Here is a 25,720-nt window from a genome sequence, read left to right on the forward strand (position 1 = left end):
CAAGCGGAAGGATGTTCAGTCGAGTCATCGACTTGTACTACAGGTAAGAGCTTCACATGAACATCATCGGTCATGGCACCCACAAATAAGCCCCCCGACACATGAATGAGTTCATTCCACCAACACAATTTAAGAGGAGAGAATTAAGCCCACTTCACGAAGAACGCTCGTTCCTTGGCGGCTGCGTACACCGTTTGGGTTTGTGTTCAGCGCCGCCAAAGGGACAGTTTTGTGCTTCTACCCAGATCGAGATCTGCCCTCTCATCTGCCCCCTTCTAAAGCCAGAGCCATTTTCAGTACAGCATCCCGGAGAAACAGAAGGAAACGCGATCACGGGTGGTTTTCCTTAGCCTGGTTTGATGGTTTCTAAGTGGTTGAGTAGATGGTGAGTCAACAAATGTGGGGTTTCCTACAGCGTGATCAGACCTGGGGTGACCTAGGATGGTTTGCATTAAGCTCAGGGTTGGCAAGGTTGTTTAGGTCATTAGGCAATGGTGGGTTGCTAGCACCGTGGACTGTCTATTGACCTCAGTTTTCTGTTGGAATGAAAAGGGCAGGGGATGAAGTTCGACGTGGGGAGCTTCCAGAAGAACAGAGCTAGCAAATTCATTTGAGTGGAAAGACACAACATCAAAAGCCTGTTACAGGACATGTAAGATTATGAAATAACTTGCATAATGCAATACTTGTATTTTTTAACAAAAATGTAAGTATTTACAAAATAAGATTCAAGGTAAGTTTTTAAACATCAAGCAAAACATTCTGCAAAGAGACCGCATTGACTTTTTTATTATTATTTTTGATTTTTTATAATGAGTTCTTTTCTTTTTTTAAACCATGTCATACATTTCCCATACTGATATCACATAATCCGTTATAATATAGGCAAGGGGGAGTGACTAGCGGTGGGCGTGCCATCCCCTCCATCCCCTCAGCCGGACAGTTCCACCTGGAGCTCCTTGTTCCTGCGCACCTCCGCGGCGTGCCTCTCCTGGAAAAGAGCAAGGGGACCAGTGTCACGGAGCCTCCTTGCCTGGTCCGGGAGCTCCCCGCCCCCTCCTTTGCATACCATGCACTAGATGGGACATACCGATAACTGCCTGCGGTTTCCACCTGTAGGAATTTTATTTTAGGAGGAAGGAAAACGTCCATTCACCTGTTGATGCACAGTTAGGCTGATTCCGCCTTTTGGCAATTGTGAACAACGCCACAATGAGCGGAGTGTTACATGAGTATCTGTTTGCGTTCCTGCTTTCAGTCCTGAACGTCACTGCCTGGGGCACTGCATTTCAGATCAGGGTGATGGAAACACTTGGAAATGAACATTGGTAATGGATGCACAACAGGGTGAATGCAATCAATGTCACTGGATTGTAAATCGAAAACACTGTTTTAAATCGCAATCTTTTGGATAAACCTGTGTGCTTGCACATGTGTCCAAAGAGTCTATGGAAATGTGGAATTAAAAGATGCTACCTTTTTGCAGCCCCCTTGACTTTCTATAGCATAATACAAAAAAATTAAGAGGGAAAAAAGAAAGGAAGCCACGGGGCAAATGAAGTTTTTGTGTCATCGTGATCTTACGAGCCATGTGTGGTCTCACAAAATTGTGACTGCTGTATTTGAATAGAACACATGGAGTGAACATTCCACTCGGTGATAATGAGCTGAGTTAGTTTTTTTTTATGATCAAAAGGCATATGATTAAGAGAATTTTGAATATTGATAATACTGTGTAGAGCCAGAGACTAGCAGTCAAGCATTGCACTGCTCTTCTCCCTAACAGTTTGAGCGTTAGTATTTCCTCTTCTCCAGCAATTTAAGAGCTGTGTAAGTGCTGATGTATGATTCTGGAAGGATTCGATCCAGGTAGAAGGCCTTCCTTGAGCTTCCTGAACTTTTTACCTGTTAGTGAAGGCTCTTTACAACTTGAGTTAAATTTGCCTGATCTCTCTCTCCCTTCTACTCAGACTTGATATTGTAGTTTAATGAAATTGCCTTAGAATATCATTTTCAGAGTTTGAAATTCTTAGTCTCCCTTATCCCCTATTTTGATTGTGAACTAAGAATTTAAGACTTGCAGGAATTGTTCTGTCTCCGTAAAGATTCTCGTCAAAACAAAACAACGAACTGGATGTAGTTTTGGGTCTCATTTGAACACCTGTGTGAATCTGTCATTTGTATTTCCCTGTGGCAGTTGCTTTATTCTAACCTGCCTGGCGGTCACTCCTGCTCTGGATGCAGCTGCTCGATTGGACTACGCGTTCACTGAGGGGCCGTGAACTGTGTTTCCTCATCTTGATTCTAACAGTGTTGCACACATAGTAGGGGGTTAGAGCCCATTTGTTTTTGAAGGATTGAGGCACTGGCCTTAGACTTGGGCACTGAACTTGCCGAGGAGGGAAAGTGACACAAGGAAGGGGGACCCACTAGTTCTTAGCCCTGTTCTGAGTCCAAAGTCCTACAGCCGATGGCTATAAGTACTCATCCATTGCCTTCCAGCTCACGAGTGCTAACTTGAAGTTGATATTTAATAGTGTTATTGATTAGTATTAGTGTTTATTTTGCTATTTAGAATATTGTATTATTGGTTTACTTTTTTTTTTCTTGAAGCTCCAGAAAGGTTTTGAGTTGTTAGTGTCCTTTAACTCAGGGGCAACAACCTTGGCTAACTTTAAATAAGTCTGATCAAGAAACTGTTAATCTCAAGAAATCTTCAGATTACAGGGTTCTTTATAATCTTGAGCATATTAGGTCAGAGGAGGTTTAATTTTACTCCTGTAAAGTCTTCCTGTCTTGGAAGCCCACAGAGGCCATCTCACTTGTCTTATGAGGTCCCTGTGAGTCTAAGTTGATTCGCTGGCAGTGGGTTTGGCTTTTCGGTTTTAGTAGGTACCAGACAGGCATACATACAGGTGTTCTCTTGATTAATCCTCTTAATCCTCACAACAATCCCATGATGGAGGCTGTATTCTCATCTCCGTTTTACAGATGAGGAAACCAGGGCACAGAAATCTAGCTGAGTTGTGCAAGGTCACAAATAAGTTGTGCAAGGTCACAAAGCTAACAAGCAGTGGGAGCGAAGATTCAAAGTCAGGGAGCTGGCTCCCCATCCTAACTTTTTCCCCACTGTTAGACAATCTCAAGGTTAACATGGGGGGTGGGGCAGGTTACAGTTGTGTGAAGAATGTCTCTTTTCAAATGTAGATTTGGGGAGAAAGGGCATATCCTTCCCTCTACTTCCTTCCAGGATACAGGATTGGAGTAGAGAGGAAGTTGACTCAGGTCAAAGAATTTTAGAGTAATTTGATTTACTGGCTTTAAGTGACCTTTTTACATATGTTCAAAAGCTGTGACAAGCAAGGGACAGAAAGCATATTCAGAGCCATCATGTCCAAATGGAAATGTCAGGGGGATTAGCACAAAAACCCCAAACAGCCCCGCGCCCCCTTTTCTCACAGAGAAAGAAAGTAATTGTTAAAAGCTGAGCTCTGATGAAAAGCTAGGGGGAACATGAGCAGCGAACAACCAGGACAGAGCTTCACAGAGTCGCAGCGGCTCCGTCTCCACCGGACACACTGTTGGTGCCCTCAGGAGGTTGCTGGAGCGACCTGTGATGGGTCTTGGGGTACGCATTTTTATTGGGCTCTTAGTCAGCCATAAAGAAATGGAGTTAGCCATAAGAATGAGCAAATATCTCTGAGCCTGATGTAGCTTGCTAGCAAGGGACAATTTAAATAACGTCTTCATGGTTTCTCAGAAAAACTGTGGTTCCCTGGCATTTAGAAAATTTATGAGGGGAAAACTTTGCATTCCAATAATTAACTAGGTGCTAGTGTAACTGAAATATGGCTTTACATCATCACGATGTAGGAGCATCAAAAGCAGACAGGCCGGGGCAGGCCAGTTCTAAGAGGCTCAGGGAAGGTGGCCAAGATGCTCTGAAAAGTCTCATCAAAAAGGCAAGGCTCTTTGATAGTATTCATTCCACCCCTGAGCTCCTAATATTTGCCAGGCATGATTAGAGGCACCGGGCTAGAATCTATTCTTAGATTATGCTGTGCAGTGGGCGCTCTCCTGTTCATCAATGTAATGAAAAAGAAAACGTCATCATTAGTGTGCCCAACTCTTGCTTGGGTATGACAATATATATATATAAAAGTTGCTTTTCAATAAAATTCTGGCTCTCTAGAAAAAGTCTGGTGGGTTAATCCAGGACAGACAAACTCCTCTGGAACAGTAGAGGGAGTAGCAATATCATGAGAGTAGGGGGCTAGTTGGAGAGGGGGGAGGGGAGAAGGGAGAACCCATCACAAAGATGTATAGATAGCCACACACCCAAAGAGCAAGAATAACAGAAATGTGGGTGAAGGGAGGCAAGGGACCATGTAAGATATGAAATAATAATAACAGTATACAAATATATATATTTATATATCTATTCAATCAAGGATTCAAGAGGTAAAAGAGAGTCAGGGACGGAGGGGCAAAAAGAGGAGCTGATACCAAGGGCTCAAGTAGAAAGAAAATGTTTTGGGAATGATGATGGCAACATACGTACAAATATGCTCGATACAATTGATGGTTGGAATGTTATAAAAGCTGTAAGGGACTCCAATAAAATGATTACAGAAAAGAAGAATTAAGCACTCGGGTGCTAACTCAGAGGTTAATGGTTCAAACCCACCCGGTGACTCCATAGGAGAAAGCCGGCTGATCCGCGCTGGTAAAGATTAAACCAAGAGAACCCCTGTGGGCAGTTCTACTCTGTCGTGTAAGGTCCTCATGAGTCCGGACTGACTTGATGACAGTGGGCTTGCGAATGGATAATGAACGAGAGATGAGGATTAAAACCAGCAGTTATTGAACTCTCAGCACGGACAAGGCATTGCTTAAGAAGAAGTGTATCTCTATATTTTTTCTCTGCATGGCAAGAACAGGCATTTTTTAATCATTTGCTTCTCCACCCTACCTTTATCCCTTTCTCTAACTCTAAGAATTGCATCCTTTCAAAGGTAAGAAGATGTTAATTTTATCATAGCAGGGTGCAAGAAGGTTAGTCATTATCCACAGACTACAATTCGGAGTCCTCGATATGACTGTCCCTCAGGATGGTTGGCATCAGCTGCTCAGCCTAAAGCAGCTCTTTGGGACTCTTCTCCCTTCCCTTCCTTCTCCGCACTCGATTATTTTCAATAGATAGACTCAAGGATTGAGGTGAGGTTCTAAGGGAAGAGGGAATTGAAAGAGTTTTACATTTTTATTTGAAGTAAGAAAAAATGCCTTCATGGAACAAAGATGATAAACATTTAAATATATCTCACTAGCTAAGGAGCCCAGGTGGTGGAGTGAGTGCTTTATCTGCTGGCCTAGTAACAGCAAGGGCAGAGGATCAGTCCATCAACTGCTCTTCAGGAGCGAGATGAGACTTTCGGTGGCGTGGAGGTTCACAGCCTCAGACACCCAATGGCGCAGCTCTATTCTGTCTTGTCCGATCACTATGAGTCAAACTTGACAATGGGTTTTGATTTTTTTTTTAACTAAGTATACTTAACTCTGGTTCTCAACTCTGGCTAAATATTAGATTCATTTGATGAATTTTGACAAGCATATTGATTGCTGGCCCAATCCCAGACGATGATATCAGAATCTTGTATTTGTAAATGTTCCTGACGTTTCTTCCATATTGGAACATAGCATATTGTCTTAATCTCTAGTTGCCGATGCCTTGCTGTTTATTGTTGGAGTGTATAGTATTGTCATTGGGGAAGCAATGCTAAGGGCGTTTTGGCACCTAACCCACTTCCAGGCTCCTAATTATATAGGAAGCACTCAATAACCAGTCCTTGACTGGCTGACTTAGTGGGCATTACCATTTCAGTTGAAGCTGAAGATTTCAGAAGAGTTTGTTCTACTGGCAGTTGCAAGGCATTTTCCAGCCTTAATATTGATCCTCTTTTCGATTTCTAATTTCAAAATAGGAATTTCATTCATGCACTAATAATTGAATCAACTACTTTATCATATTTAAGGAAAAGCAAAGTAATTTTAGTACACACAGCACAGATATAAGCACATCGGCACATATATGTAGATATATGAGATATATAAATGTATGCAGTAAGTCCACAGCATATTGAAAATATATCAAATGGAAGTAAATTTTGTATCTCTTCAGAAGAGACATTTCTGAGAGGCAATTCCATATTGAGGAGATATGTGATCTTGGCTGACATTAGCCAAAGGTGGTATTAGATTTGATAAGTATATCTTCAGCCGTGGGATATCAGGGAAAAGGTAGAGTTTGAAATAATCTGGTCTTCATCATTCAACACAGGATAGAATTTGTCTGTTGAAATTTAAACCGGAACAGGTTCACATCACTGATTCTCAAACCAGGTTAGATATTGGGATCAGCTGGAGAGCTGACAAACACACGGATGTCCGGAGTCTACCTCCAGAGAAGCTGCAGCTTGGTGGTAGACATTTTAAACACCAGGCAGGTTCAGTCAGAATTATTTCAAATAGAATACACAGTGGGTTTGTGCTCTCCATGGTACCAGTGCTGATCACTCAAGAAACCACATTTCATCAGTCCTCTGGAAAGTTGTAAGCTGAAGGTCAATGGAGTAAGACTAACTGGTTCAAGGTCAGGGGAAGATCCTTTTTAGTCATCTGAACATTGCTTGCCTGCATCTCAGCAAAGGACTCATTGTTTGGCCAGGTGCACCTGCAGAGAGCTGAGCTCTGTGGCATCCTCCACTCCTCTCCAGATTCATTTAGGTGACATGCAAGGGCCTATTTCGGAGACAGTGAATGCACTGGCTTATAAATAAATTGAATCCGATCTCCAAGGTTTTGCTTAAGGTTTGTCCAGGGGCGGTTTGGATTCCTTCCCAAGTCACCTAGTATTTCACTCACCTCAGAGAGCCTTGCTTTTTCACTACTGTCTCCCAGCCAACACACCCTGCTCCCACAGTGCGCTTGACAATTCCTCAAGGGCACAGATGCCCATGAAAATTTCCATGTCAATTACCTAGTTTTAATTACCCCTGTGCTCCCTCCCTCCTTCCTTCTCCCTGCCCTTTCCTGGGGAGGGGTTTAGTCTGATCTTTTAAAGCAGAGAATGGAGTGGCAAGTCTGCAAGGACCTTAAGCGAGATGAGCCAACTCTTCTAAGAGATACTGAGAAAAGGAGCTGATCTTGGTTAAACTCGCAGTGCCCCATGCCCTCTAGGTCAGCTCTGTGCATCGCTGTATTTCTAGTGCTTCATGTACATGGACAAAGCTAAACAATGACATGTCTACACTGTACCTTTTATAAGGAAAAAATATGGGGTGGGGGGCGGTAAATTACAAAGGGCGTACAAGACAGTAAGGGAGACCGTTTGTAAGAAGACCCTCCGCTGCTCGAGCTGACATGGGAATGGGTCCATGCTCAGGTTGGTGCAGATAAACCCTCCAAGACATCATAACTTGAAGAGATAGACATCCTCGTTAGCTTCCCTTTACAGTGATTCTACACGACGTTATTTTTATGCTAGAGTTTACCAAAAGGGATTTGGGATTGAGCAGCTAATGGGAAAGTGAGCAGTTCGAACCCACCAGCCACTCTGCAGGGGAAGCTGGAGCAGCCTATTCCCTGGGACATGCCAGCCTGGAAATTCTGCGGGGCAATTCTACTCTGTCCCACAGGGTCACGATGAGTCAGACTTTGGTTCAACAATAATGGTTTAGGCTTATTTATTTATTGGGGGTCGGGGAGGAGGTTATTATAGTTCCTAAATAGAGAGAATGGGCTTACCAGTGAGCATGAGCGTTCTGTTTTTATTTTCTGCTTTTTCTGGCAAATATATATGTCTAGTTTAAGCAGCTGGTTGGCCTCTAAGTCTATACAAAAGCTTTTCAAATAGTTTAAAAGCATAAACTAGTCTTCTGGAATCCATAGGCCACTGGGAAAGTGGAGAAACATTCCAGGCTGCAGGCTGCTGTCTCTGTCAAGGTGACACTGGGTGGGTAGCCGACCCGCACCTGCAGCAGAGTCTGACCCATTCTTTGGTGTGGAGCATGCAAGGGTCCCCTCCAGTCGGCGTGGCCCGGGAATGCCCCGCTGCCCAGAACTCCGTGGCGCTTACCTTTTCCTGAAGACGTTCAATAATAGCAGCTAGATTGGCCTCCCGGTTCTCCTTGATTTGCTCCATCTTCAGGATCAGCTTTTCCTCCGCCATCTTGCTGAAATTGTTGTTCTCCTCCAGCGCCTTCTGCAGGACTTCTCGCTCGTGCTCCCGCTTCTCCGCCAGCTGCTTCAGCACCTGGGCCTCTTGAGACTGCGGAGAGAACACAGCCACCTGACAGCGACCAGGCCCTTCCTGGCGGAGCAGCCGGAGCAGGGCGGGCTGGGCTGCCCAGGGCGGGTGGGGCCATTCGCTCCCATGCAGATGAGAGGGTCCCATCGGATGGATGGAGGAGAGCTTGGTCTACAGACTTTCAAGGGCAGAGCCCTGGGGGTCTCGAGGTTAAAACACTCAGCTGCTCACCCAGTAGGTCGGTTGTGTGAACCCACCAGGTGCTCCGCAGGAGAAAGGGGTGCGCTCTACTTCCTTACAGATGTGCAACCTCGGAGCCCGGTGTGTGTGTGTGTGTGTGGGGGGGGGGGGATTCTACGCTGCCACCCAGGGACGCTTCGCGTTGTAATGAACTCGAGGAATGGTTTGATTGGGGTGTTCGATTCATTTTAAATTGAGTGTTTCTCAAAAAAGTTTTTGAGTTCACTGTTGTCAATTCTCTGCTCGCCCGCTCCCACGGCTTGGAGTGGGCGTGGCGAGCTGAACTTTCAGCTGCGGGGCTCATTTTAACCCGCCGTCTTAGAAGAAGCATTTAACGCTCCTAGAGGACTGGGGTCTTTGACCATTTGTATGACATGAAATGCTGTCACTAACCACTGGATGGCAACCTTGCGTGAAGCTTTGGGAACACGGACCAGGACGGGCAGGGGTGGGTGGGGGTGGAGGGGGAGAGGTGGGCGGCGGTGGGGCGAGTGGGGGTGGGGGGAGGAGGGGCTGTGTTCTGGTTTCGTTTTCTCCACATTTTCTGATTAGCTGCAGGCTGGATCCTGCCACAAACTTGTCAAATTTTGCCAATTAAATCTCCAGCCAATTAGTTTTTTCCTCATAATCCATTTCCCTCTTTCTTCCCCATAAGACAGAGGTTCCTGTTGGAGACCCCAGAACTGTGCAAACTTAATGTCGCCTTAGCTACAGGCAGGACAACCTCCTTGTTCTGAACATTCTCTTGAACATGCGAAAGCTTATCATTGAACCCTTGTGACTTCTTAGTGGTAAGCACGGAAACATCACAGCCAACTCCGCTCCTCTCTTAGTATTTACACCCTTAGTCCTTTAGAGTTCTATGTAACACTCTATAGTACTATATTGTGTATCTATCTATCTATCATACATTCCATATATTCTCTACTTCACTGGAGATTAGACAGAAAATCCTGGGAGCCAGTCCCACTTCTTGCATTAACCCTGCAATGTTTCCGATAATATCTTTGGTGGACCGGTCCCATGCTTGGTAGGTTTTAGTTTTCATAGAAACGAATATCACAATAAGGACAAAACATTAACGTAAAGTAAATTTCAAACCGAGTAAAATGGAGTCTTTCTGGAAGGAACGTGAATGAAATATGTTCTTGCTAGTTCGTCCTCTTGCCTCTAGAGGGGGCTGTTGATAAACAATCCTGGAAATACTTAGTCTCAGAGAGTGAGAGAGAGCACTTCCTCATTTGACCCCTACTAAAAGTTATCATGGAATTATTTTGGATGGTACCTATTTCACAGGGCTATTTGTCTTTCAGGTAGTCAGTGCTTATCTAACATGAAGTGGTTACTGAGTAAACAGCAGCGATTACTATGCAACGCGGCCTTGGGCCACTACGAGCGGATGCCAATTGAATATACTGGTACAGCTAACCTGAAATATAAGCTTTCCACGGTCTCAGATGTCCACAGTTAAAATCCTTTACTTATGGACAATTAGTGGATCCAAGGGTCCTCCTGTTTGATGCATGAGATCTTTGCTACCTCCCTACATGTCCAGGGAATGGGCTGTCTGATAGGAACCCTCACAGTGAATGAAACACCAGGCAAAACAAATAGATACAAGTAAGAAGAAACGGTCTGGATCATTCATTACACTGAGGGGCAATTCAATACCAATAATCTCCAGTTCAGAAAAGCTGCGAGAGGGAGAAGGCAGTAATCACTGGGAAAGAGTGCGATATGGCTAAGAATTAGGCATTGATTACAAGCATAGCTTTCACTTGTAATGAACATAAACACCAGGAACATCTTCAGAAAGCACAATGGAATAAACAAAGCATGAAAAAGCAAAACAAAGTGCAACTTTGGACACACAAATCCTATTCCGTTGTGTAACACCTACTCCTAAGTGACAATGGATAACTTCAGGTAACAAAAGCCAGTCACCATGGAGACGACTCTGACTTACGGCAATGCCTTGTATGTCACAGGAGAACTGTGCCCCACAAGAGTTTCAGTGGCTCTCTTTCCAGAAGTCGTTCACCAGTCCTTTCCCGTGCGGCATTTCTGGGTGGGCTCAAACCTTTCGTCTTGCCAGTAGCAGCCAAGGAAGTTGGCCATTCACCCCGCCCTCCCAGGATGGATGTGAGCGCTCTGGTCAGCGTGTTAGTGGTTCCTCCACTCAGTGCCCCCAGGGCCATCTGGAAGGACCCACCTGGGTTATTCATGGATACCGACTCCAAGTGGCCCTCTGACAGCACTTCATGCGGCACAGTGACATGAGCCGCCACCTGTATTTAGAAAGCCAGGACTGATTCCTGTGTGGCTGAGTGCGGGTGCCCGCTGGTGCTCTGGAGGGACCCCGAGATCCAACTGCGTGTGCCCTTCCCACTGCTGCCAGTGCCCGGCGCGTTCTCCAGGGGCCGCCACAATGGCCTAGTCTTTAATGTTCCGATGTTTAAGTTAACTTTGGCATTCGATTAAAACCAGTTTTAACTTTATGTATATATTTAAATTCTTAATTTCCTTGGTGAAAGAGGCGAAATTAGGAGAAGACAGCAGGGGGATAGGATTAAGAAAGGAACCCCTTGGAATGAAGATGTAACTGACAATTTGTGGAACTACCTAGGAAATAAGCTCCGTGAACTCCCTCTATCCACAACTGAGGGATGGGAGGAAAGTGGTCACTAAACAGAATGCATTGGAGAGAGGAGTCTGGAAGATCAAAGGCATAAATCTGACCTGAACAGTTACAACTTTGTCAGTAGATCCCCCTATGATGTGGACTGGACCTGATCTGGTTTCCAAAGTTTTATGTATTTTTGGTTTGTATTGTTTGGTTTTGTCTTTGTTTGGTCATATTAGGGTCTATCTCAGAGGTCTAATGTCATAGGAGGACATCCTCTTGAAGTTGTGTTATATGGCTTTCCGTTTATCAGTATAGGAAACCCAGGATTGATGGACCTATAGAGACAGCAAGTAGAAGAAGGGTTTCAGGGGGAGGTGAGTACAGTGTTGGTGGCAGCCAGATGATGTCAAGTCCATGTAGAAAAAGATTGTTCAGTTGTACAATTCTGCTTGATATGATTGAACCATGCAATGAAATGACATATGTATCAAATCCCAATTTTAAAAAGAAGAAGAAAAGCAGAACTAGTTCTGATGTATATCATCTGAAGCATATCTGTGTCTGGATTTTTTTGTTGTTAGATAAAATAAATGTTCTTAGTGTTTAAAAGAAAATACTTATCTTGTCAGATGTCTTGCCTAGGTGAGACATATCTAGTCTGCATGACCAGACTTCCAGAGCTCTCATTACAGGTAACCAAAAGATGCTTACTGTGCTTACTGGAATACACGATGTGGCTCAGTTTGCAATGCTTCATTGAATGGGGCTAATGAATTTCATGCAGTCATTGGGGATCAGTGAGATGACACAGCATAGGTGTCATCTACATTCCTTTAGCCCAGTAAATGGGGTGAAAGAGAAACACCGAGCAGCACAGAACTTGATAAAGTGAGTGTCTACTACTAGCCACAAAGATTTGCCTGCACCACGACTGGTCTGGCTATGTTTTGGTGCTGCTCAGTTTGCTGGGACTTTCTCACACACTGGGTAGGAATGTTCTCCATCATTGTGTTGACTAGTCCCTTTTAGGAACTGAAAAAAAAAATCAAAGCTTTAAATAGTCCAAGTTCAAACCCATGTGGAAAAAATGTAGAATTACGAAAATAGACTCAGTAAGAAAATTCTTTTAACTCCCTATCTCCAGCTCTGCTCAAAAGAACTCAACTCAAATGGTTCCATGGAGTTAAGAGGCAGGCAGGCTCCTCCCCACATTCCCTATCTGTCACTCCATCAGTGACGAAATCATAATCATTCTTTGATTTTCCACAGTATGTAATCGTAATCCATATGTCATAGCCGATAACCTCTCCAATTCACCCATTAGGGAGAAATGATTTTCTTTCTCACTAACACCTGTTGTGGGCCGACTCCTGCTCAGCGTGGCTCAAGTGGTAGAGCAGAGCTGTGTTCCACGGGGTTCTCAGCAGCGGACTTTTCAGAAGTAGAATGTCTATCTTGGAAGGCACCCCAAAGCGAACTTCCTGAGCGTGCTCACTGCCCCGCCTAAAGTTTAATCATCTAGTTATAGCCTCAAGAAATGCATCTGGTGCTCATTCCACTGTTTGCACATATCCATGAATAAGCAAGTAAGCATTGAGTCCAGAGAACTCTACTAAAATATGATTTGAAATGAGAGCAAGGGAGTAGATTGACAACATGTGATAAACAGAAATGTAAGAGCTTTCCTCCATTCCTGGTAAAAGTGAAGCCCTCACCCTACATTCAAGCAGGCATTCTTATTCCCTACTTATTCAGTGACTGTACAGACAGACTAGCAGAAAGGACTTTTGATTGGCTGGGCTGATAGGAAGGCTGGAGAAGTGGGATTTGCTGTGAGCTATTAAAATTAATTGTTCAAGGGAAGTGCATCTGACCTTGGAAGGAACATTTCTGAATAGAATGTACTTAACATAGAAGGTCACTGAAATACTTAAATGGAAAATTAGGGCAAGATAATTATCAGCTGATATAATGCAAATGTCAAGGCAAAATATTTATAGAACTGAGACGTTCATCATGACATTCCAGGAGAATACGGAACTTCTCCATCTTGCTGGTGCAGAAACAAGGGCACTTTATTGGCAAAAACCTTTTCTCAGCATAAATCTCACACTGGACTTAATTTTACTGAAATCATTACAGGAGAGCTTCGTGCAGGAAGAACTAATGAGACAGGAGAGAAGAGTTATTGTACGTTCAGGAACACTTTAACATTTGCTGAAGACGCTCACTACCATTTGTTATATTACTGAGTCTAATAGTTTAAGTACCATAGAAATGAAATGAAAGATAAATTTGCATTAAGTGCTATATAAAACTTACTTGACTTTCTGTACACACACGAGAGTCAAGGTTACATTTCAGATATCACGAGTTCTCCATTTCACGGAAGCCAGGTGAGGCTTTCTGCTCGCATGAGGAGTTATAGCATCAGGAACCCACAGGGGGCAGTGTGCTGTGTTGTACAGTGTCCCTGAGTCAGAATCGACTCAGTGCTTGTGAGTTTGGGGTTTGGAGCAACCCATTTATTCTGAGATAAACACATTCCTACTGCTTTATTTTCTTTTCCCTCTCATCATTTAGGGGATATATTTGTTCTTATACCAAATTTATAAACTAAATCATTAAGATCAGTCTTCCCTTTTCAACAGTCAGTTGGATGTGGTATCTGTAACCGAGGGCTTACCTTTAAACAGTGCAAAAACATTATTATCCATCTGAGGTCACAAATAATGCTTTGGAAAAATAAAGCAATTATATATAATTATCTCAAGTTAAGGACTACAGCTCAGAGCTGTTGCTCAGGGGACACAGAGTCAGTTAGCACATCGACCTTGGCGAGTAAAGCTGGGTCTTAAAGCTTGTGGGCAGCCATCTCAGGTGCAACTGTTGCTCTTCCCACTCCCACCTCGTGCAGGGCAAAGAAGAATGAAAAAAGAAATCAAAGACACAGAAACACAGGAACCAACAGAACACCCAAACCTTAGCCTCCATAACCCAGAGACTGTAAACACTCGAGGTGCCCAGCTACCACTACCAGCTCCTCTGTACAGGGTCATATTAGATGATCCTGGATAAAGCAGGAGAAACACATGGACCCAAACTTAGAATTATGACAAAGGTTAGGCTTACTGTTTGGACAGGGTAGAGACTGCTCAATGCCCCTCAGTCACCCTTCAAGCCTGGAACTCAGCTCACCGCCGGGGCTCAATGTTCAGACAAGTGACAGACAGTCTATAAGGTAAACTGTAATACCAGAGAGGGACGCACTCCTTAACTCAAACAACCCTTTGAATCGAAAGGACAGCATTTGCTCAAGGACCAAGTAGAGAAGGCAGGAAGGTATAAGAACGAAGGCCCAATGGACACGGGACACAGAGAGGAAGGGGTGAGTGCCATTACATGACCGACATGACACAAAATGGGTATGAAGTGTTGAGTGGAGAATTGATGTGCTCTGTCAGCTCTCACCCAGATAGCCACAAAAAGGTGTTTGGTTTTGTTTTTGAGTGAAATGGTGCAATATGGTGTTGAAAAGTGGGAAATACAGAAAATTCAAATGAATACTAATCCAAAGACCTTTGGAGTGTCCTTTTACTAAAGTCGGTAGTGGATTTCTTGGGGTTGACTGCTAGGAAAAGAAGTCTGTGCCTGCTATTCACAGGGCCAACATCCAGGAGGATCAAGGGCACTTCCGCTAAGGAGCAACTGTTTCCTGGATGTGCAAATCCCCTCTTCTTTCCCTCCCCTGCACTCGCTTTTCATGGTCATCGCGAATGCGGATGCCAACAAATGGAAGAGACAAGTCTGTTCAGTTCGGTGGCTAAGGATCCATTTCTCTTACAACCATTTTCTTAAAAACAAACAACAGAGGGGATTTGGGAATTGATTCTGTGGCAGTGGCTATGTGCCAGTTTAATCGGACTGGGCTGGGTTGAATGGGGTGATTTTAAATGTTAACCCGTGGTAGGAGTTTATAATGATCGCTAAGTTTGTTAAGTTATCATCATTTCTTGTACTAGTAGTTTCGTTTTTTCCCCCCAAAGAAACTTGTAGTTGGGATCATCTATTTACATGCATGCGGGAGCTTCAAAAAGTGTGTGGAAAAACTCCATTTCCCATGAATTCTAGAACTCCCGTGTACTTACTGTATATCTATTGCCTGTCAAATTATCTATCATTTTAATAATTTGATAGAAGAACATTATGTAATATTAACAAAAATTTACAAAACGTATTGAGGTAAAATTTCAGTATTTTGAGTAAAGAGACATTTCTTTTTAAATCATGTGTTTTGGGGGGGTGTGTTTATTTGAAAGCCTCTAATCCTTTCAGAGTGCTCATTACAGGTCTTGATATAAGACAATTTTTTGAGTTCTCATAATCACTCCATCATGTAATTCTCTCGCTCGTCTCATTTCGCAGATGAGCAAAAACACACCCAGAACACCTAAATGACTTAGCCCAGGCCAGACAGCTCATCCGTGTTGGATCAAGAATTTGATCTCAGGCGTGTTCTAGTTGTATGTTCATAACCACTCTGTTTAAAAGATATTTTTGAACACTGTTCTTTGCTTAGGAGGGCCATAAAATTTATTGTGCACACCGGGGCTTTTATGTGAATGAAAAGAGAAATTACTAATAATGATCTCATAACAGAAGGAAACCGGCATTGCCCTGGGTTAACCCAAATTTATGGCTGGCTAGTGCTCTGGTGCTGTAGTTAGGCTGCGAACCACAGGTCAGCAGGTTGATCCCACCAAGTGCTCTCCAGAGGAAAGATGAGGCTGTCTACTCTCATGAAGATTTTAAGCCTGGGGGACCCACAGGGATAGACCTATTCTGTCCTACTGGGTCATTATGAGTTATAATTGACTAAATGGCAGTGAGCTTTTACTTGTTTGTTTTACAATTGACTTAGCTCTGTTGTTTCTCAGGTTAACCCCCCCCCCCAAAAAAAAAACAACAAAAAAAACACCTCCCTGCTATTTAATCGATGTCAACTCATAGTGATGCTATAGGACAGGGTAAAGTGACCCCTTGAGTTTCCAAGGCTAGAACCCTTTATGGGAGCACAAAGCTCCATCTTACTCTTGGGGAGCGGCTTGTGGTTTTGAATTGCTGACCTTGCAAGGAGCAGCCCAACATGGTAAACACGACACCACCAGGGCTCCATTTCCCAGGCTAAATAAATGTTTATTATGTGAATGAATATCTGGATAGGTGGGCGAATGAATGAGTGGATGGGCGGATGAATTGATGGGTGGGTGGATGGGTGAATCGATGGCTGACGTGTTTATATCATTTTACCCAGGTGAGTCAACTTCTGTATGGAAGCTGTGATTTCAAAATATAAACTTTAAGCTGAGTTTATGAGGTAATAGAGTCTCGTGAAAGTGAACATTGATTCCCAGCGGTAACCAAAGAAGGGAGAAAAGGCAGGAAAAAGGTGGCTACACTATAGCAAGCTGCTGCCTTTACCCGGAAACTAGTGGACCATCAATTCTGCCTCAAAGGATCCTGAGGGAGCTGTCCAACCTCCTAACCAGATGGTCCTTGATGCAAAAGTGTCAACAGATGGAGCAAGGAGGGGATAAAACTGCCCAAACATTTACCACCGAGTGAATCTGAGCCCACGTGGAGATGCTGCATGTTGGCCTTCCAAATATAAACCCAGAAGTCCACGTGACACAGTGCAGCTTAGGGTTCCCACCTGAGGGTCCTGAACATTCAGGAGCATGCTTCGAAGGTCCTAATGTCTCTTTTAAAAGTCCCAACAGAAATAATAGTTCAGATCTATAGCTATATCTATCTTTATTTTGAGTTAGAATTGTGTTCATTTAGTAGGAAAATGTTTATTATTTTGTTATCATAAAAACTTAGAAGTTAGAGATTGTTTTGATTAATAACATGGAGAAGGAATTTGTTAACAATTATTTTAATGTAATGTAATTTGTAAGTAGAATTTCCTAAAATAGGTCCAGGGAAATCAAAGTGTTGGTGACCTCAGGGCAAGGTTGTACATGTGGGTAATTTTACAAAATCTTCAGCGACTCCCCATGTCTTTCCTAGTAGAGGCTGTTTGACGACATTGGCATTGAAGACCACTCAGAACGTCAGCTCACTGGTCGTTAGCCCCGTCCACATCCTGTAGCCCAGAGCTTCCTAAACTTCTCCCACACACAACCGCTTTTTGCCCGGGAAGGTTGCAACACGGGCAAGTAGTGCCAGAAGCAGTTGGGTACATTATGCATTTGATTTTGAATTACTGTTTGGTTGTTGCATGTTCAGAAGCCTTTACTACTGCTAAGTTTTTGTGATCACTACCCTCAGTGATACAGCTCCAACGGTCCCAGGCACACACTTTCTGTAGTTTCACCCCATTGATCAGTTCTAGAACAAACTTTCCCGCCCTCTATGCATCTAGCACTATGTTTCTACTCACACCTTTTCAAAAGCAAATGTTTCTCCAATAGATATAATGACTTGCATCAAATACTGAAAGGGCTTTATTTTTCTCAGTGACTTTCCATTATACTTGAAGTCAAAGTCAAAGTCAAAGTCCTACCTTCGCACTCTTAATCATTGCCCTCGCTCTTTTAGCCACATGTCCTCACAATTATTTCTCACATACACTTAGTATACTCCCCGCTCTGGCTCTTTGACCAAAGAGCCCAGGTAACACAGTGGTTAGGGGTTCAACTGCTAACCCACAGGTTGGCGTCTTGAACCCACCAACCATTCTGTGGGAGAAAAGACAGGAAGTGGTTCTCGTACAGATGACAGACCGGGCACGGCTGCTCGGTGCTAGAGGCTCCACCCCTCCTTACCTTCACACTCCTTTTCAAATGTCCTCTTAATCAGAAGACCTTTCCTGACGACTCCCTGTAAACAGCACCCTTCCTCTCCACCCACTGCCCCAAGTTCATACTGACTCATAGACTAGTCCTTTAGGGGTTCCAAAGTTATACATCTTATGGAAACCCACTGAGCCATCACTGTACTGAAGAGCAGGATGGGAGGACACATCGCTCTCCTGTGGTGGCTTAGAACTGCTCATCTTTCTGGTAGCAGCTGAGTGCTTTTACCCACAGCACTATCAAGACTTCCTCATTCATCCAGCACCCTAAACCCATTGGTCTTCTTTACTTCGAATCATCTGACATTTCATTCTGTTGATTTATCCCATTATCTACCTACCTACCTACCCATCCATTCTACTTCTCTTCACAGACGATAAGGCCAATGAGGATATCCCCAGTACCTAGAACCCAACACAACCCATGTATTTGTTTTCACAGAGCAGTTGGTGGGTTCGGCCCTTCCAGTTAGCACTTGAGTGCTTTACCACTGCACTACCAGGGCTCCCATTGAGTTAGAGACCCACAAACACATGTTTACAAATGGTCTTGAGTTCTTCGAAGAAAAAATACAACTGGAAACTCAGAAAACAAAACAGATGAAAGATGGGCTCGGTGAGTAATCACCATCAACACTTGGAATAAAACTGACTAGGATCAAGAAGAAATGGCAACAACAACAAAAAATTCTTACAATCTTTGTGGGGGGAGGCCAGATGCTCAGACATCCTCCCAGTGCGTGATCAGTTGCTGGACTATATGGCAGGCCCCACTCCCTGCTGTTAAAGACAATGGACGCCTGCAGACATCTATTTGGTTCCAGAAGGTGGGGTTTACACCCTACTGATAATGGTTCCTATGGAGATCTAGGGAATAGGTCAAAGTTAAGCCGCCATCCTAAACCTAGGATCTGCCCATCTTGTCACATGTATATCCCCAATCCCTCCTCTTCCTATTGCATGTATGTCCCTAGACCACCCCCTCTCATTACTGTATTACCTATAGGACAGCCCCTTCCAGTGACGTATGTCCTCACCTGTAATTAGAGGACTTGCATGTCCCCAGAGAATAAAAAAGGGGCCTGGGCTAGCATTAAATCTCTCTCTCTCTCTCCCTCCATGTGGACCATCTAGTGGGGAAGAGGTGAGCATGCTACCATGAAAAGTGTCTGACTCAATTTATTTCAATACTTTTATCTCTCATGCTCTCTATAACTACTATGATCTTTACTTATTATCGCTGTACAATTGCGCCTATTGGACCCATAATGATGTGTTAGGGGCTGGCTTCCCCTGACAAATCTTTCTTCAATACTTGTGATCCAATTGTTCCTGAAGCTCTATCCACTCTGAGACAGTTTAGTCTCATACGCTCCTGAATTTTCCTTCATGTTTCCACTAGTAGAATTGGATTTTATTTTGGTTTTAGTTACATGTGTAGCACAGTCCTCATTTAAAACAAATTTCAGTAAGATAGATGCACTTTCTGAAGGCTCTTTAAAGAAAACTAACAGTTTTCAAACGAGCACTAATTAAATCAATAGAATCCAAAAGAACTAAATCAATGATTTTTTTCACTTGGCACTTTCTATTAATTAGCTATATTTTATTCTAATTAAAACCTGCCACGAGGGCATAACCTATTAATTTCTGTATTAGAAATTTAATAAATGATACCTGATATGTGAAAAATGCTGGTGTTAAGGAGGTTTAAAGAATGTGGCTTGTGGATAGCTTACTACTGGATTACCTTTCTAAGTGTCTCTTAGTGATGTGGCCAATTCTAGTTTAATTTGATTGGTTAGATGTATAATTGTTGATAATTCATTTTTATCAGGGTATTGGAATTCTAACAGAATTAGTCATTTTGGGGAATTTTAATAAGAATGTCCAATGAGTTTTGATCACCTCAGCATTATTTTTTCCCTTGAACAATATTCTCCAAGTTAAATTTATTACCTGGAATTACCAGCAATACCATGAAGAAGCATGATGGTGAATTTCTCTGTGTGAATTTGTTCAGCCACTGGTTTTGTTTTCTGATAACATCATCATATCTTCTCATGTTAACCTATTATCTATCCATATAAAATGACTATGTTCAGGTGAGAGTTTAAACCCCCCTGAATGGGACACACTGTCTCCTGTGTATTTAATTGGTTACAGTCATTGGGAAAAATGCCTTGAGAGACAATAGCTCTGAGGAGAGGGCTATAAATAGCAAAAACCAAGGACAGCCATCTTTTAAAGGAACTTGACTAACTTGAAAATAACTTCCTGTGTGTATGTGGCTATTATCTCTTTGTGTTCAAACTGATAAACATAACAAAAACAACTGGAAAAATACAATAGATGCTTGTACATAAAAATCATTAGACATTGGGAGAACCTCATTGGTTAATGAAAATTAAAATGGTGATTAGTATGTAGTATCACAGGGAGATAGGGAGATGTTTCAACCGTAAAAGGTTAGATAAAATATATTTTTGGTTCACAAAATTTAATCTGAGGGTATCTGATCTTTGAGCTGTGTGATTTGAGATCACACACACACACACACACACACACACACACACACACACACGTCATGCCCTCCACTTGAGAGAATTCAGATTTTAGGAAAAGCACGATCTCTGTTCTCTTTATAACTGTCCAACATGGAGAGTTGGATGAGTTGACTGATTTTTTTTCTGGATAATACCTTCATAAAACAAACAAAACAATAGATGAAGTATTTCCAGTCAAAGAATAATACTGTGTATGACAATTATTCTTAGTAATCACAGGAGTTTTCAAAAAGGTAGATAGTCTCTAGGAACAAGTTACTTAACATAATACTAACTTTAGCTAATGAAGAATATCTTCATGGGGATGAACCCCTCTAGCTACCAAATCCATTGCCGTAAAGTCAATCCTGACTGTGATAGTTACATAATCTTCTGTCAACTTGAGACTATTAAGAGTGAAGGGGTGGAGTTTAGCCTGTCAATCAGGTTGCACATTGATGACCCCATTTGGAGGTTTTTGTTTTTTCCCATTTGGAGGTTTTATGGAGAGAAATAGCTCACTGGAGGTGGGACACACACAGTCTCCCTGCGGGACAAGCCTCATGGAGCTACGCTGATAGGGCCAGAGCCCTGGAACTGGAGGAGCCACATGGAGACCCATGCTAGTGCCAAGATGCTTCCATCACCACTGGATCCACAAGACTTTCTACCTGCTGGCCTGTGATCTTCCTGCATCCTGCATCATTGCATGTGTTGGGTGAGCCCGAAGAGGAATTTACAGACTGATATTGAACATATGGGCTAATATTGAACTGATGGACTTGATCTGGACCGGGCTGGGATGTTTTCTTAACATACAATTACACTTTACAGAAAGCTCTTTCTTATACACATGAGAGTCTCTGGATTTGTTTCTCTAGTCAACACAGACTAACACGGACTCACAGCACCTATATACAGGGTTACCGAGAATGGTAAAAGACTGTAAACTAAACACACTGTCATTGAATAGACTCTGACTCCTAGTGACCCTATAGGACAGAATAGAAATGCCCCCCATTTGGGTTTCTGCGACTTTAATTCTTTACAGGAGTGGACAGCCTCTCAAGGAGTGGGTGCGGAGTTCTAACTGCTGACCCGTGGTCAATAGCTCCATGTGTAACCCACACCACTACCAGAGCTCCTTTTGGGTTCATATATTCAGATACAGCTTCTGTCTTTATGAGTAGAGGCTCTGGGATATCTATTGGAGTGACCCTGATTTTTAATGTCCACTTTTCTTAGCTATCTGAATGGAAAACTTAAGATTTGATAAAACAGATGTTTCCTAAATGAAATAATTCCATGAAAGCTTAGAAGTAGATAGGAGAAGAAACCCCACCATCCAGGACAGAGTTCTGGTCTTTGAATCACCAACTTCAAGGGAAGGCAATGAAGCTGAAGCTCTGAGAAGACTAGAGGAAAGGTCCTGGCCCTTGCACTATAGACAAACTGCACAGCATTAGAAAAGATCTTAGAAGGAGGATCTGACACTTTATACTAAACATGAATAAATAAATACAATTCAAATTCATTGCCATCGAGTCAATACTGACCCATCGCGACCCTCTAGGACACAGTAGTGCTGCTGACTTGGATTTCTGAGACTTTTAACCTTTACTGGAGTGGGCAGCCTCCTCTTTGTCCTGTGAGCAACTGGTGGGATCAATTAGCTAACCTTGCGGTTAGCACTGAATGTGTAGCCCACTTCTACACCAGAGCTCCTCGGGAATTTCATGCGTTCTAAGAGAAACATGCACGTGCAAACTTGGACCTGACACTGGAGGGCATGGCAGAGAAGTAGTCCTGCCCTGCTAGCCCTGCCTGAAAGTTTCCCAAGGCTGTGCTCTCTTGAGTGTGAGTATGTGATGGACTCGGGCCAGGGATGCTTTTATGATAAAGCCCAGCATTGAGGCACAAGGCATTAGAATCTTGAAGCTTCTGAGAACCCTGGTTTCAGCTCCTTCAAAAACAGCACTTATTACAATGAGACCATTTCCTCTCAACTCGCTTGGCTTTCCTTCTGGGAAGACCCACTGTACATGTTGAGATGGCGCATGTCTAGGGTTCATGTTCCCTGTGACCTCCCTCCTCTCTTACAGGTGCATGTGTGTGTGTGTGGGGGGGGGGGCGGGGATAGGGGTGGTTAGGGAGAGAATTTAGAGCGTATGGAACAAATTACCTTTCTTCTTTCCTCGGCAGCTTCCAGTTTTTTCTGGATCTCCTCCAGGGACAGGTCTTTCTTCTTTGGAGAAGCTAAAGTTCGAGGGGCTTCTGAGACAGGAGATGGAGGCTTTAAGATCAGCTCAAAAGCCTGGCCAGAGGCACGCTTGTTGATCTGCTTCACTTCCATATCTGAGAAAGGAACATTTGAGAATGTTAAGTGTGAAGCAGTGACTTATTTTAATAATTGGAATTTCAGCATTTGAAAGAATCACCATTTGAAAGAATCTTCAGTAGTAATAAAATGCTATATATGATCATTTGTTTTGCATTTTGTTTGTTGAATGTATGACTCTACTTTAGTGTAATTATGGATGTATTTTAATAGCATAAATAGTTGCGGCGTTAGAAAATTCAATGATATCAATAGAGTTGAATAATGAGAGGCATACTTAGAAAAAAATCATTTGGATTGATTTAAAACTCCATTTTGCTTATTTTTCCTTTTGAATAAATATGAGCATCACATGGAAATCCAGCAGCACAGATTTGTCTTTTGGAAATGGCCAGAGATGGAGGTATTTTCACTCTCAATTACGAGGAAAATAGCATCATTCTCTAGTTTTCAAATATAATCTTGTAGTTGGAAAAAACAGGAGCTATATTAGAACAAACCTAGCTCCCTGAACAGTTGGAAATATGTGGCAGAGTCACAGGTGACTGGCAAACATCCTGCTGGCTGCTAGTTGGCTCTTCAGTAAATGTTTTGACTTGATTCATGAAGCATCCGGCGTCTCCCCGTGGGGGATGGTGTGATGAGGATCTTTGTCTTCAAGAGGCTTCCAGTCAAATGGCAAAACAGGCAGGGCCTCATGTTTGGTGTTTTTTTTTTGGGGGGTGGGGTAGGGGGTACCTTTGCTCTTATTTCATTTCTACTTAGAATATCCTTTTCCAGCACAGCTTGACAGGAGCTTTAGAAAGAGGTTACATGAAAGAAGGGAGCATGGATATCACCTATCTCATTTATGAGTTGTATACATTTTTTGAAGCTTATAAACCAAGAACTGAAGAGTGGCTATTCATCTTTTTCCTCATCAGTGGCTAAAGAGTAAAGACAAGATGATCAGATCCTAAAGTTTTAACTTTGCTTAGTAGCATTTATAGCATAAAATTAATACAATTTATAATATAAAATGATAGTTACTTACCGTTGATTTAAACATATCATTTCATGTGTGAATTATTTAGTTTGAGCCTGAAATGTCATCCCTTTAACTTCATTCTTGCTTTGCGTCCAAAACTATCAAAGATTAGGCCATTCTCTGCTGCACAACAATATCGCCCAGGGATTTGAAAACAGTTCTTATGCTTCATTTCAGTTTCCTCTCCGAGGCAAATAGTCTCGGGTCTAGAGTAACAGCGCTTTTTGATTCTCACTACCCTGGTCACTAACCTCGGTGTTCTCTAATTTACTAATTCCTTTTAAACGGTGGAAACCAGAGTGGGGAAGATGCTCCGCGAGAATAATGACAAGGGAGAGCGCCCATGAATGCGTTCTGCCACTTAGTGTCCACTGATGTGTGGAAGTGAAGCCCAAGCTTCACAGTAAAATGACCTCAGCCCTTTAATGACACTCTGGGCTAAAAGACAATGGAAATGTAACACACTCAATACATGCGTTGTTGTCATCGGTGCGACCATGTTAGCTCTGCCTCACAGCAGTGCCGTGTGCACACGATGAACTACTGCCTGGGCCCGCGCTATTCCTCGCGCTGGTGTCTGATTGGACCCCATGATTGCAGTCAGTGCCAGTCCATCAGGTTGAAGGTCTTCCGCTCGCTGACTCTCCACCAAGTGTGGTTTCCTTTCCAGAGAATGGTCCCTCCTGATAACATGTCCAGAATAAATTCTCGTTTCTAAGCATTCTTGCTGTACAGATGTGTCTGTTCTAGCACAAATGGTATTTTCAGCCTTTGTCATCAATGCCGTATTTCAAATGTTTCAGGTTGCCTTCAGCCTTCCTTTTTCATGTCAGACTTTCAGATGCATCTGAGGTGGTTGAGAGCAACCTGGCTTTGGTCGGGAACATCTTGGGTCTCAAAGCGACGCCTTTGCGTGTTAGCACTGCAAAGAGGTCTGTGTAGCAGACTTGCCGATGCAGTGTATTGCTTTGGTGCCTGACTGCAGTTTCCTGAGCACTGATTGTGAATCCAAGTAAAACAAAATCCTCGACAACTTCAACCTTTTCTCCATTGATCATGATGTGTACTGGTGAAGTCGCAAGGACTTTTTTTTAAAGCAGTTGTCATTCGTAATGAAGGCTATTCCTTGATCTTATCAGCAACTGCCTCAAATCCTCCCAAGTTTTAGGCAGCAAAGTGGTGTCAACTTCACAGTGAACGTTGTTAATTAGCCTTCCTTCACTATTGATGTCAAATTCTTCCTCAGATAGCCCGGCTTCTCAGATTATTCACTCAGAACACAGATTAAAAATGGGGAAAGGATACAAACATAATACATTTCTTGATTTAAAAAAGAATCATTTTATTGGAGGCTCTTACAGCTCTTATCATAATCCATCCATCCACCCATTGTGTCAAGCACATCTGAACCTATGTTGCCATCATCATTTTCAAAACATTTTCTTTCTAGTTGAGCCCTTGATATCAGCTCCTCATTTCTCCCCCACCCCGACCCTCCCTCCCTCATGAACCCTTGATAATTTATAATTTTTTTCATGTCTTACACCAACCGCTTTCTCCCTTCACCCACTTTTAAGTTGTCCATCCCTCAGGGAGGGGGTTATATGTAGATCATTGTGATCAGTTCCCCTTTCCTCCCCCCACCTTCCCCTTACCCTCATGGTATTACTACTCTTATTATTGGTCCTGAAGGGTTTATTTGTCCTGGATTCCCTGTGTTTGAAGCTCTTATCTGTATCAGTGTACATGCTCTGGTCTAGCCAGATTTGTAAGCTAAAA

General features: G+C 43.0%; 1 protein-coding gene across 1 annotated transcript in view; it reads right to left on the reverse strand.

The window, feature by feature from the left end:
- Positions 1–849: 849 nt before the first annotated feature.
- Positions 850–25,720, reverse strand: part of STMN2 (stathmin 2) — a 29,981-nt gene continuing 5,110 nt past the window's right edge. Inside the window, exons 2-4 of the mRNA XM_075550834.1 lie at positions 22,759–22,931; positions 8,135–8,326; positions 850–991 (exon numbers count right to left, since the gene is read on the reverse strand). Of these exons, the coding sequence (XP_075406949.1) occupies positions 932–991; positions 8,135–8,326; positions 22,759–22,931 (425 nt within the window). The 3' untranslated portion in view covers positions 850–931. The remainder of the gene's footprint in view (positions 992–8,134; positions 8,327–22,758; positions 22,932–25,720) is intronic.

This window comes from Tenrec ecaudatus, chromosome 5, assembly GCF_050624435.1.
Source record: "Tenrec ecaudatus isolate mTenEca1 chromosome 5, mTenEca1.hap1, whole genome shotgun sequence".
Lineage (NCBI taxonomy): Eukaryota > Metazoa > Chordata > Mammalia > Afrosoricida > Tenrecidae > Tenrec > Tenrec ecaudatus.